This window comes from Bufo gargarizans, chromosome 6 (assembly GCF_014858855.1).
Source record: "Bufo gargarizans isolate SCDJY-AF-19 chromosome 6, ASM1485885v1, whole genome shotgun sequence".
In the NCBI taxonomy this organism is placed as follows: Eukaryota; Metazoa; Chordata; class Amphibia; order Anura; family Bufonidae; genus Bufo; species Bufo gargarizans.
In genome coordinates this window covers 36,845,463-36,859,268 of record NC_058085.1, presented here as the reverse complement: position 1 = coordinate 36,859,268, position 13,806 = coordinate 36,845,463, and the positions used below count along the sequence as shown (strand labels likewise).

The following is a 13,806-nucleotide window of genomic DNA, read 5'->3' as shown; positions in this document are numbered from 1 at the left end:
TTTGGGCTGCACGCTGGGTCTGAAAACCTGTCCTGACCTAATTTCTTCACAGCTGACCTTTGTGCACAATCCTTTGTGATGCAAACCTCTGCACTCCAGACTGATACATTGTAACAGACTATGAGGACAGGAGAGAGATTGTGGGTAGTATTGACTTCCTGGATGGGCTCAAGAATGTTCTTGTTCACAGCAAGCAGAGATGTTGAAAATTGTGATTTTACGTCTGAGTGGCTGAATTTTTGCTGACGTGCAAGAATGCACCCTAAGGTGAAGTTCCCCTTTAGGTTATGGTGTGTACAGCACTGGATAGAGTAGGAGACCCTCTTGCATGGCTGCCCGCCTTCTCTTGGTTGTATGACTCGCTGCTTTCCCCTCTTTCTGCCGATTCGTTCTGTGACTCAGAGATTTTCAGACATCTGCAGATTTGATCCAGAGGAGTAATCCTGGGGCCGGGCGGCTCATTACTTTCCCTGTCCCACCGCTCCCGAGCCAGGGCTGTGACTCACTGGCTCCATCATGCCCCCCGGAGGATGCGGCCATCCAAGTCCTCCAACTTCCCCCCCCTCATTCTTTAGGTGTGGTGGGGAATGTTTTGATTGCTGTTTGCATCAACACAACTCGTTTTGGTCAAGGGTCTGGGCGAGCCGCCCACGTGGTTGTCACAGCGCAGGGTGATTTCTTCCATTTGCATGCGCAGTCATCAGAAATCCAGTGGTTAATATGTACACGCCCTGCCGCCGTAAATTATAACCATATTACAGGTCACTGAGACCGTAGACAGGTACAAGGCTGCAGATCACAGGACTCGGCTCAGCTGCTGCAGAACCTCATAATAGCTCAGCTGCTGCAGAACCTTATAATACACACCTCAGCTGCTGCAGAACCTTATAATAGCTCAGCTGCTGCAGAACCTTATAATAGCTCAGCTGCTGCAGAACCTTATAATAGCTCAGCTGCTGCAGAACCTTATAATACACACCTCAGCTGCTGCAGAACCTTGTAATAGCTCAGCTGCTGCAGAACCTTGTAATACACACCTCAGCTGCTGCAGAACCTTGTAATACACACCTCAGCTGCTGCAGAACCTCATAATAGCTCAGCTGCTGCAGAACCTCATAATAGCTCAGCTGCTGCAGAACCTCATAATAGCTCAGCTGCTGCAGAACCTCATAATAGCTCAGCTGCTGCAGAACCTCATAATACACACCTCAGCTGCTGCAGAACCTGGTAATACACACCTCAGCTGCTGCAGAACCTTGTAATACACCCCTCAGATGCTGCAGAACCTCATAATACACACCTCAGCTGCTGCAGAACCTCATAATTCACACCTCAGCTGCTGGAGAACCTCATAACGCACACCTTAGCTGCTGCAGAACCTCATAGTACACACCTCAGCTGATCACTCAGCTTTATTAGAGTCCTGAATGGCAGATCTTCATAGTAGAAGAGCAGGGCGTTGAACACTTCCTGAGGATTCCTGCCACAGGAGTCTGGGAAGGCTGGGTTATTTTCTGCCCCGATACAGTAATGGCGGCCATATTGGTGTCCATCCAGCTTTCCCTACCGTTGAGCAGTCACTATCGGTAACAGTGGGAATTTGCGGCAGCGCTGAGCAGTCACTTAACCTTTCACCTTGTGGTTTGTGATGTCATCGGATGGTCCGTGTACCCCCCTCCCCCATATCAGCTGCTCTTCCCGCTCTGCTCGTGCAGATTGTTTTTTTGCTGAGGAAGTTTGGTGAAAGTGAAGTGGTTGTGAAAGTTTACAAGTCAGCTGTGACCGGAGGAGTAACAGAGGACGTCCGGATCCAGACCACGACTCCTGTCCTCCACGTCAAACCCGCCTAACCTAGTCTGCTCGTAGTACTTTGCGTCCAATCTCTATAGAACCAGCGCCATATTAATTAGGGTTTGGGGTGAATAAAGCTTCAGGCTTTAATGTCTTACCATTTTCAAGATTTCTGCATGCTGTCAGTGAATGGTAACATCCTCGTTCACATCTTCGTTGGAGGCTCCGTCGCTGATTTTGGGAGATTTGATGCAGCTTTGTTAATGCGACGGACACCTCAGCGGATCGGGGCGGAATCGGGTTAAGCGTTGCGTCTCAGTTTAAAGTCTAAACCGACACCACGGTGCAGATGTGATCAGAGCTTTATGCACGTGACGGCTGAGGGTTTGCTACAGTTGTATCCAGTCGAGACAATCCTCTGCGAGCGAAACAGTTTTGGATATAGTTTACCTGCGCTGATACATTGTAACAAACTGTCAGGACAGATGTGTGCCGCTTGATGCTCTTGGGAGAGGATCGTCTGAACTGAGTAGAGTTGTGACATGCCCTCAGCTGTGAAATATTAAGACTTGTTCAGATATTCTGAATGTGAATGAATCCATTCACTGACAGCAAGCAGAGATTTTGCAAACGCATGGGGCCCTGTATTATCAGTTATGGTCACATGCATGAGGCCTTGGGTTGGATCTGTTGATGGGCTGTTCAGGATACAAAAGAATCCGGCATGCAACACTGTACCCCGCCCAGTGGAGTTCCCCTTTAACTGTGCATGTCAATCTAAAATTGATGCACTGTCTCTTTAAGAGAAGCAGCACTGCTAGTTTACCAGCCTGCAGTAAACCTGCACAAGGTCACATGGAAGTCAGGGCACAAGGCGGCACCACAACCACTTCCTCAAATCACCGCTGTCACTTCTGCATTTTCATGGCTCTTATCTATGAGATTCACCTCTGTGCTGCGATCCAGCGTGGGGGGAACGCCCCCCGAACATGTGTAATAACACCTGTGGTGCCAGGGCTGGGTATTATAATGTTACAATGACTGCGATAAGCGTCACGTGGAGCTGCTGCTCACAGCTGATTTACAGCTGGCCACTGTAAAATGTAATCATTCACCCGGTTATCGTCTGCAGATAAGATAGTAACTCTGCTGTCAGTGGATTTACAGCTTTATTACAGCCGTACCTGCCTCTGTTCAGGTCCTGTTGGTCAGAGGTGCTGTGTACATTAGTAGGATTTTCCCACGTACTGTGTGTCACTCTGTTGGCATCTAGCGCCAAATATATTGCCATAGGTGCCAGTGTGAAAAAAAGAGTATACATACAGAATAAGGTCTCTTCATAGAAAAGCATAAAACAGAATAGAAACATAACCTTATAAAATAACCTGGTTAAAATACAGAAACAAAAGAGGTAATAGTAATGTATTGCTATAGCATAATAATATAACACGTATTACTATTATCTGTATAATTATATTATCTAACATTGCTATAACATAGGTGAAATAATAACATACGGTAGGTAATATAACCCCTTAAGGATGAGCACCGTACATGTCCAGGGTTTAAAGATGGTTCCTGCTCAGAAGCTGACCGGGCGCCCAGGCCACCAGGTGCTTTCCGTTTTAAACAGCAGACGCCTGAAGGCATTGTCTGTGATCGGCGACAACACTCAGATGCCATATGTAATATATAACATAGGTAATATAATAATGTGTGTAGGATAAATAATAATAAAACAACTAATATAGTATATATAGCATACATTATATTGTGTAGCATAGGTAATAAAATATTACAACTATCGTATAATAATACTTGCAAAATGACCCGGCTTTGCACGGGTATATTTCATCTATTTCATTTAATATTTGTGTGTATCATTAAGATATCGACAGTATCCCCCCCTAACAGTGACCTCTACAGCACCCCGCCCCTTTAACAGTGAACTCCACAGTCCCCCACCCCTTAACACTGCCCCCCCCCCCACAGTGCCCCGCAACTTTAAAATGGGACTCCACAGCAGCCCGCCCCCTTAACTTTGACCTTTACAGCAGCACGCCCCTTTAACAGTGAGTTTCACAGCACCCTACTCCCTTGACAGTGACCTCCACAGTGCCCGCCCCTTTAATGCTAGGGCTACACGACGACGTGTGTCGTGCAAATTTTGTCTCAACAACTTTTATAATGATAGGCTATGGTGTTTCACTGCTACATCCTGCGACACAACAGTCACAAATAATCCATCCAAAATGGATTCATGGAGCAGTGTAGTTGTACCCTATGTGTTGTGCGACTTATTGTCGCATGTCCTGTAGCCCTAGCCTAAAGCTGACCTACAGCAGTGAAGAAAAACGGCTGGGTTATTATGGAAACCTGGAGTACATCAGGTGTCCGGGAAGATTTTAGACCGGGTCTCAGCTCTCTAGGACGTACCGTTTCTGAGATATTTCCAAAAAATTACCTGCATTAGCCAATACAAGCCTGCAAGTCTTTCTTTTCAAATCCCAACTGCCATACACACGGTCATATGACCCTTATCAGCCAATAGAAGCTTGCAGGCTCTTAGTCTCCACAGACACACAGTTTTACTCCAGGTTTCCATAACAACCCAGTCATTTTTCTTCACTGCTGTAGGTCAGCTGTAGGCTAGGGCTACACGATGACATGTGTTGCTTGACAATATGTCTCAGAACACATGTTGCACTGCGCCATGCGACATGCTGCGACTGTTACGCAACAGTCACAGAAAATTCCATTTTTTGCGAGTGTCGTGATGCAGTCGCAGCAGGTTGCAGTGCGACACCATAGCATATTATTATAAAAATTGTTGTGCGACAAAATGTCGTTGTGTAGCCCTAGCCTTAAAGGGGCAGGGCGATGTGGAGGTCACTGTTAAGGGGGCAGGGTTCTACTATTAAAAGGGTAGCTGCTATGGAGTTAACTGTTAAAGGGGCAGGCTGCTGTGGAGGTCACTGTTAAAGGGGCGGGCACTGTGAAGGTCACTGTTATGGGGGATACTGTTGATATCTTTTAACGACACACACAAACATTAAATGAAATAGATTAAATATACCTGTGCAAAGCCGTCCTTCTGCTAATATATATATATATATATATGCAATGAATGGCAGCACCAACCTTTAGATTTGAAAATTGGGTGCAAGCTCCAGTAGGAAAAGCGTCCCAGGATAATAAAAATAAAAAATAGAGCAGCACTCCAGTATGGTGAAAAAAGAAAACTATTTATTCACCCAGTAGTGACGCGACGTTTCGGCTCCAGGTTTGAGAAAGGCTTCATGTTGGAGCCGAAACGTCTCGTGACACTACTGGGTGAATAAATAGTTTTCTTTTTTCACCATACTATACAGTGTATATATATATATAGGACGTAATATATGTGTGTATGTATGTATGTTCCGCGATCACTCAAAAACGCAACCATCGATTTCAACGAAACTTGGTATACACATCCCTTGCTACATGGAAAGAAATCTTGTGGGGGTCATACGCCCCTACACAGCAGCTGCATGGAGTTTGTATGAGCCAACAGTTTTTGCTACACAAATATTGCTCTGTAACTCCAAAACTCATCGATCAATTTCTACTAAACCTGGTACAAATATCACTTACTATCTGGAAAAGAATATTGTGGCGGTAACATGCCAGTACACAATGAGTTTCTGTCTGGCCCGACGTCTGTCTGTTCTTTATGGGCTACCAAACGACTGGACCGATCTTCACCATATTTGGCACACAGGTACATCGGGAGTCCGGGAAGGTTTTAGACCGCGTCTCTGCTCTCTAGGGCGTACCGTTCCTGAGATATATATATATATAAAAAAAAAAAAATGCATTAGCCAATACAAGCCTGCAAGACTTTCTCTTCATATCCCAACTGCCATACACTCAGTCACATGTCCCTTATCACCCAATAGAAGCTTGCGGGCCCTTAGTCTCCACAGACACACAGTTTTACTCCTGGTTTCCATAACAACCCAGCCATTTTTCTTAACTGCTGTAGGTTAGCTTTAGGCTAGGGCTACACAGACGACAATAAGTCGCATGACACATAGGGCACAACTACACTGCTACATGTGTCGCACAACAATTTTTATAATGATAGTCTATAGTGTTGCACTGCGAAATGTGACATGCTGCAACGCAAATCTATCTTGGATGTATTTTTTGCAACTGTTGTGTCGCAGTCGCAGCATGTCACAGTGCGACACCATAGCCTATCATTATAAAAATTGTTGAGACAAAATGTTGTCGCATAGCCCTAGCATTAAAGGGGCAGGGCGCTGTGGAGGCCACTGTTAAAGGGGCGGGCACTGTGGAGGTCACTGTTAAGGGGGCAACTGCTGTGGAGGTCACTGTTAAGGCAGCAGGGTACTGTGGAGGTCCCATTTTAAAGTGGCGGGGCACTGTGGGGGGGGGATCAGTGTTAAGGGGTGGGGGACTGTGGAGTTCACTGTTAAAGGGGCGGGGTGCTGTAGAGGTCACTGTCGATATCTTTCAACGACACACACAAACATTAAAAGAAATAGATGAAATATACCCACGCGAAGCCGGGTCCTTCTGCAAGTATAATAATATATCAATGATAGGTAATTTAATATATAAGGCTACTTTCACACTTGCGGTAGCCTTTTCTGGCAGGGGAACAGCATGCTGGATCGTGCTACCGCAAGTCCACTCCAGCCTCATTCACTATAGTGGGGACGGGCTGGAGATGCAGCTGCAGCACAGCAAACATGCTGAAAGGTGGCATCTGGCGGCACGGTGGACTTGCGGTAGCACGGAAACTGCCGGAAAAGGCTACCGCAAGTGTGAAAGTAGCCTAACATAGATAATATATCATGAAGTAATATCATTTATAACATAGCTAATATAACATAACATAGAATTTATAATGTAAAATATAATATTTTATGTAATATGCCTCGTGTGACTGATGACATCACATCTCTCTCTCTTCCTGCAGGATGATGTCATGATGCCACGGAGAGTCCGGCTGCAGTATGAGGCAGCGCAGCGCTTGCCGGACACTGTGAGTATTCCCATATGGAGTCGCTTTGCTCTTTTGCTTTATGATGGTACCAGTTGCCATAGTTACCGGCGTGTTATATTAGTGCCGAGCCCATTATAATGGGACAGAACACGTTTGGTCCGGTATCTAACATCTGTGGGGGGCAGCCGCTCACTTACAGGCCCTGAATGTCAGCATTCCATCAAGGTGCAGCGCAGGAGGTGCCTTGCCGCATTCCTGACACCGCAGACCTAGTCCGTGCCGGTTGGACGGACAACAGAGAGCGCGCAGGGTTATTTTTGTGTTGGCTTTGAGTGAAATCGGCCGCAAAAGCAATTACCCACAACCCTCAGCTCTCCAGACGCCGTGCCAGCGCCGTGACCACGTGTAGACAGCAGGTAGATCTTCAGGTGGACTCCGATTTGGATCCAAACAAAACCTCCATGACATCTGAAAGGAATCGGGACTTATTGTCATAATGTCTCAGTAGTGCAGCGTCGGGCTTCAAGCCTGTAACTTCAAATGGTCAGATCTTGGCCTAGAAGTAAGATATTAAAAAGCGTTTTTCACCTTTGTAATCTACGCTATAGGGTCCACCGCAGACAACCGCTCATGGCTGCCGCTGCAGTACCCGGCTTTCCGCACACCTCGATTGGCCTGTCCGCGTGCGTTATGATAGAGTATAGAAGTCGGATTTGGCTATGTTGGTTTTTTCCCGCGCCCACGCAGGAACCACTGTTTATACTGCGCCTGTTTCCCAGCACTTTGGTATGGCGCGTGGTCGCACTGCATGACGTGAGCGTTACTCCGCTCTGACCACCGCAGCTTGGCAGCGAGAGAATAGCTGGGAAATTTATCTTTGGCTGAGGACAGACACCCATCAAAATCTTCATTTCAGAGCCTCATTAAGACCCCAGTTCTGTAGGTCTGTGTTCATCCCGATACATGAGTAGAATGCCAGAACTGCAGTGAAGACTGACATACAGAAAAGCAGTCTGTGGTAACCTGGGTGGCATCTCCTCTTTGTTTTGGGTTCATATGATCTTGTGAATATCCACTAATGATGGTAGTCATCCTGGTATCTCCACTACAAGTGGCACTGCAGGGGTTAATCAGCTGCAATGAATGTGGTTGAGTCAGTTTTGGAGGCACCCGCATCTCTGCTCCAATTGTCCTCTCTTCTTTCCACGCTTCGCTGCGTTCTGTATGAGGGCTTGCCACTGATTGGACTGTGTCATCAGATATCGGGAGCAAAAGACGCCGCAGAAGATTGACGGCACTGGTTATATAACCACGCACAACCACTGCGTCATGGCGGTTGCCCACTGCTTTATCTTCTGCCGGGGAACACCCTCACCATGTTTCTGTGCCCTGTAGCGCAGAGTCAAGAGCACTGCTTTTTTGGCAAAAGCTATAGATCTGTTCATCCTGGGCTTCCTGGTTCATGAATAGAATGGCTAAACTACAGTGAAGACTCACACTTCCCGTTGCCGTACTGCGGACCGTATTTGCGGATCCGCAATACACAGGTGCCGTTCCGTGGGCATTCCGCAAATCCGGAGATGCGGAACGGAAGCACGGAACGGAACCCTACGGAAGCACTACAGAGTGCTTCCGTGGGGTTTCATCCCGTACTTCTGTTCCGCAAAAAGATAGAACATGTCCTATCTTTTTGCAGAATGGCCAGATCGCTGACCCATTAAAATGAATGGGTCCGCAATTCGCTGCGGCTTCCCCACGGACTGTGTTCGTGCATTGCGGCCCGCATTTTGCGGGCTGCAGCACGACCACGGGGTGCACATTCGTGTGCAGGGGGCCTAAATCTTAGATGTGCGTTGTCTCCACCCTGTGTGTTAACATGAACATGGTGTTCACTTTTTATTGACCCAGAGATAGTTCTTCACTTGCTTTGTCTGTGTTTTGCGCTTGTTCATAGTGTTGCTCGCTTGCTCTTTGACTTGTGCACTTGCTCTATGTCGCATACATGCTCTCTCTCTCCCTTGCTCAGTTGTCCACTCTGTTGTGCGCTCACTCTTCATTGCTCGGTTAAGCTGTCTTTTTCATGTCCTTGCCTGTCTCTGTGTTGCAGGCTTATTATCTGCCTGTTACATGCTCGCTCTCTCTATTGTGTGCTTGCTCTTATTGCTGCTTGTTTGCTGTGTCACTCTTTCTGTTGCACGCTCTGTGCCTCTCTCGCTGTTGCATGCCCCCTTACTCTTTCCCTACTGCACGTTCATTTCCCTTATTACACGCTCTCCCACTTTTGCTTGTTTTCCCTCTCTTGCGCTCCCTCTTTCTCTGTTGCACACTCTCCCTGTTTATTGCATGCCCCCGTTTATTCCCTCTTTCTCTATTGCATGCTCTCTTGCTCGCTCTCCCTTTATATTGTTTGCTCTTCCTGTTTATTGTGCACTCTTCATTATTGCTCGCTCTCCCTCTCTCTGTTGCACTCTCCTTTTCTCCCTGTTGCTCGCTTTCTATTTTTCTCTTGCACTCTCCCTGTTGCTCGCTCTCCCTTTCTCCCTGTTGCTCGCTCTCCCTGTTGCGCGCTCTCCCTTTCTCTCTGTTGCGCGCTCTCCCTTTCTCTCTGTTGCGCGCTCTCCCTTTCTCTCTGTTGCGCGCTCTCCCTTTCTCTCTGTTGCGCGCTCTCCCTTTCTCTCTGTTGCGCGCTCTCCCTTTCTCTCTGTTGCGCGCTCTCCCTTTCTCTCTGTTGCGCGCTCTCCCTTTCTCTCTGTTGCGCGCTCTCCCTTTCTCTCTGTTGCGCGCTCTCCCTTTCTCTCTGTTGCGCGCTCTCCCTTTCTCTCTGTTGCGCGCTCTCCCTTTCTCTCTGTTGCGCGCTCTCCCTTTCTCTCTGTTGCGCGCTCTCCCTTTCTCTCTGTTGCGCGCTCTCCCTTTCTCTCTGTTGCGCGCTCTCCCTTTCTCTCTGTTGCGCGCTCTCCCTTTCTCTCTGTTGCGCGCTCTCCCTTTCTCTGTTGCGCGCTCTCCCTTTCTCTCTGTTGCGCGCTCTCCCTTTCTCTCTGTTGCGCGCTCTCCCTTTCTCTCTGTTGCGCGCTCTCCCTTTCTCTCTGTTGCGCGCTCTCCCTTTCTCTCTGTTGCGCGCTCTCCCTTTCTCTCTGTTGCGCGCTCTCCCTTTCTCTCTGTTGCGCGCTCTCCCTTTCTCTCTTTTGCGCTCTATGCCTGTGTCTCTGTTGCGCGCTCTCCCTTTCTCTCTGTTGCGCGCTCTCCCTTTCTCCCTGTTGCGCGCTCTCCCTTTCTCCCTGTTTCTTCCTCTCCCTCTTTCTCTCTTGTACTCTCTCCTCTCCCTGTTGCCCGCCCTCCCTCTCTTTTGCACTCCCTCTTTTGCTCGCTCTCCCTTTTTCTCTCTTGCACTCTCCCTATCTCCCTTTTGCTCGCTCTCCCTCTCTTTTGCGCTCCCTCTTTTGCTCGCTCTCCCTTTTTCTCTCTTGCACTCTCCCTCTCTCCCTGTTGCTCGCTCTCCCTATCTCCCTTTTGCTCGCTCTCCCTCTTTCTGTGTTGCACTCTCTTTCTCTCTGTTGTTTTCTGTTCCTCTTTCTCTGTTGCACTCTCCCTTTCTCCCTGTTGCTTTCTCTCTTTTTCTGTTGCACTCTCCCTTTCTCCCTGTTGCTATCTTTCTTTTTCTGTTGCACTCTCCCTTTCTCCCTGTTGCTCGCTCTCTCTCTTCACCTGTTCTGTGTTGCACTTGTCCTTTCCTTTGCTTGCTTTCTTTCTCTTCCCACTTGCTCTCTGTTGCACTCTCTCTTTTGTCTTGTCCCCTGTCTCTGTATGGCACTCTCACTGTTGCGTGCTGTCTCTCTAGCCCTCTCTGTACGGTGGTGTTCCTGTGGCGTCCCCTATGTACGGTCGTCTTGTCACGGGAGGCTAATTCCGAGCCCTGAGCGCTTCACAATGCCGTTTGGATACAGCACAAAAGTTAATTTGCTGCTCGGCCTCTAATTACACTGTAGGAATCTTGGCAAGTGGGGATCCTGTGCGTGGGAATCGGCCCCTAATTGGATTGCGGTGTTTTTAACCCTTCGTAGGAAGCGCTGTCATTGAATTGGTATTCGTGAAATTATGCCACCACGCGATAATCTGCCGCCCTTCTGTAGAAAAAGATTAACGTATGGGATCATACATTTCCCCCTCTTCCTTTAAAAGAGGTTGTGCAGCAGCTGAGGCTTTGTATAATATAATACCCCTTCGTATAGGACAGAGATCACAAATCGCCCCTATAAAGGAGCAAAAAATTGTGGCCAACGTATACCAATCGCTCAGAGCAGACATTACAAATCGACTGTGCAAAGGGGGCACAGAACAGACATGACCAATCCATTGTAAGAGTCTATTGCAGCCTCTCCTGTCCCTATGCAACAGACATTATTAATCAATCCAGCACATGTGATACACACGGCCGGTACTTGTGCCGTCATGGCTTTCGGTGACCAAATCTGAATAGCTTCCATATTAATAAATGAAAGCGCTGCACATGGGCAGCTTTCTGACTCCCATCTGGAGAACCCCTTTAAATATCTTGCTGGTGTTTTCTTATCCTCTCATTCCAAATGAACATTGCCTACACGCCTAAGAAGGGCCTCTTTTATCAAAACTCCTTTGGTTGCCCATAGCAACCAATAAGAACACAGCTTTCATTACTTAAACTGCTGTGGTAAAACGGAAGCTGAGCTGTCAACCAATCAGAACGCAGCTTTTATTTCTAAACTGCTGTGGTAAAATGAAAGCTGAGCTGTCAACCAATCAGAACGCAGTTTTCAGTTCTGAAACTGCTGTGGTAAAATGAAAGCTGAGCTGTGATTGGTTGCTGTAGGCAGTGATGAAAGTTTTACTTTTAGAGAGTGTCGATGAGCGAGGCCTACAGACGGTGAACATGACACAAGCCTCGGCCGCTGCCGCTGTCTGGAATAAATACAATGGCTGGCCGGGCATGCGGCATGAGACTCCACCTGAAATCCTCCTGGGGAGTAGCGCCCTGGGTGTAGCAAAAATTTGTGTGTAATTACAGCTATAGAGCACGCAGCGCGGTGTAAAGAACGACATGTGGTATGTGACACGTGCAGGCGATAACATTCTGACAATTGTCGGCAATTGGGGCCAAAGCCTGAGGCTGCAGTACTGAGAGTCTGACGACAACAGGCACCTGGTGTGGATCCAGGTCACCATCTCTGTCAATGTCTACTGCTCTTGACCTGACTTAGAATGGGAAATATTGTCATCGGGACCTCTCAGTAGTGCAGCCTCATGCTTCGGGCCTGTATCTTCAATTGTTCGTATCCTAGCCTAGAAATACGATTCTAGAAATCAGTTTTCACGTTTTTAATTTTCTTTGTCCCCACTGATGAGAAGATCCTTGATAGATCAGGCCACCCTCCACCATGACATGTTCTGATGGATAGTGGACACCCCAAAACCAAGGTGGTTATGACCCCCAATAGTGTATTGATCTTGGCGTTCAACAGGGACTATGGAGAGAAATTAGGAACCGATGGAAGATTAGAAAAGTAAATTGGTTTGCGTGCAGGGGACATCTTGCACGGCCCAGGCCCGATTAAATGAAGGAGGTTTGTTTTTGCGGGATTTCCCCTCCCAAGGAATCATCTCTTCACCCGGAGACTTAAGAATAGCGGTCTTCATGTTTTTCTTGTCGCAGATCCAGATTTTCGGCTCATCTCTGGGCTGACAGGAAAGGTGTTGCGGTTACGCCTTTTGCTACATCCCTCGATCTCCCTCCATGAGATGAGTCGCTGCCCTTCTTCTGTTTACATTCTGCTAAGACGAAAATATGCCCCCCTGTCTCCCCTTCCTCTCCCTGTGCCGGACGCTTCCAGGGGAAGTAATTCTCTCCGGGGGATCAAAGAGTGTCCAGCGGATTCGGCATTGTCATGTAACATGGGCGCGATCTGAGGGATTTCCACTACTCAGTCCAAGTCCTGAAATGTACTTCGATGTGGTGCACAGTACGACTTCCCCTTTTGGAGAAAGTTCGGACTGTCTCTTCTGTGACGAGTCTGCCGCACAGTACTACTTCTCCCATCCTGAGGCCTAGAAATGGTTCTGGATAGGTATGGTAATTTGCTGAGTACAACTTCCCATACTTTGGGAAGTTTTACTGGGCAGACACTTGTAGTCAGGTCACTTCTGCAACAGAACATGTGAAAAATGAACTCTTAAAGCAATCTTGCTTTATATTTTGGGTCACAGTCTTCAAGGAGAAAACATCTTCCATGTTCCAGTTCTCTAGTAGTCTTCAGCAGGTTTTCCTCCAGGATTTCCTTGTATGTTGCTTGTAGTCTCAATTGAAGTTGAATATGGATTATTCACATATAATCACTCACATAAATCTTAGATATTGTATTTTAGTGATCTGGATAAATTAAAACTTAGCTTTTATTATAGCTCTATAAGATAAATTAGATTTTGTTCCTCAAATTGAAAAGAGGTAGGTAATTACAGATTGCTCGCAGTGTGCCATAGTCTGACGGGACTTTTACTGAGGGCAACGATAAAATGTCCACGATGACAAGAAATGATGCAACTGGTGTACTCGTACAGTGATGCCCCAAGGCCTAGGCAACCAGAGCGGTGTACATTAGCATCCAAACCGCAAGATAGTCAAGACGTTGGCACACATTTGCGCCAGCATCTAACGCATCAGAGGTGGACATATGACAAGTGTTTCACAACAAACTTGTCATATGTCCACCTCTGATGCGTTAGATGCTGGCGCAAATGTGTGCCAACGTCTTGACTATCTTGCGGTTTGGATGCTAATGTACACCGCTCTGGTTGCCTAGGCCTTGGGGCATCACTGTACGAGTACACCAGTTGCATCATTTCTTGTCATCGTGGACATTTTATCGTTGCCCTCAGTAAAAGTCCCGTCAGACTATGGCACACTGCGAGCAATCTGTAATTACCTACCTCTTTTCAACTTGAGGAACAAAATCTAATTTATACGAGTACACCAG

The 13,806-nt window shown here is 47.4% G+C and overlaps 1 protein-coding gene across 2 annotated transcripts in view; it reads left to right on the top strand.

Annotated features, from left to right (window-relative positions):
• Nucleotides 1–13,806, top strand: part of B3GNTL1 (UDP-GlcNAc:betaGal beta-1,3-N-acetylglucosaminyltransferase like 1) — a 178,363-nt gene that overhangs the window by 39,274 nt on the left and 125,283 nt on the right. For both annotated transcript variants that reach the window (XM_044296481.1, XM_044296482.1), the window contains exon 6: nt 6,779–6,844. In XM_044296481.1, the coding sequence (XP_044152416.1) occupies nt 6,779–6,844 (66 nt within the window). The remainder of the gene's footprint in view (nt 1–6,778; nt 6,845–13,806) is intronic.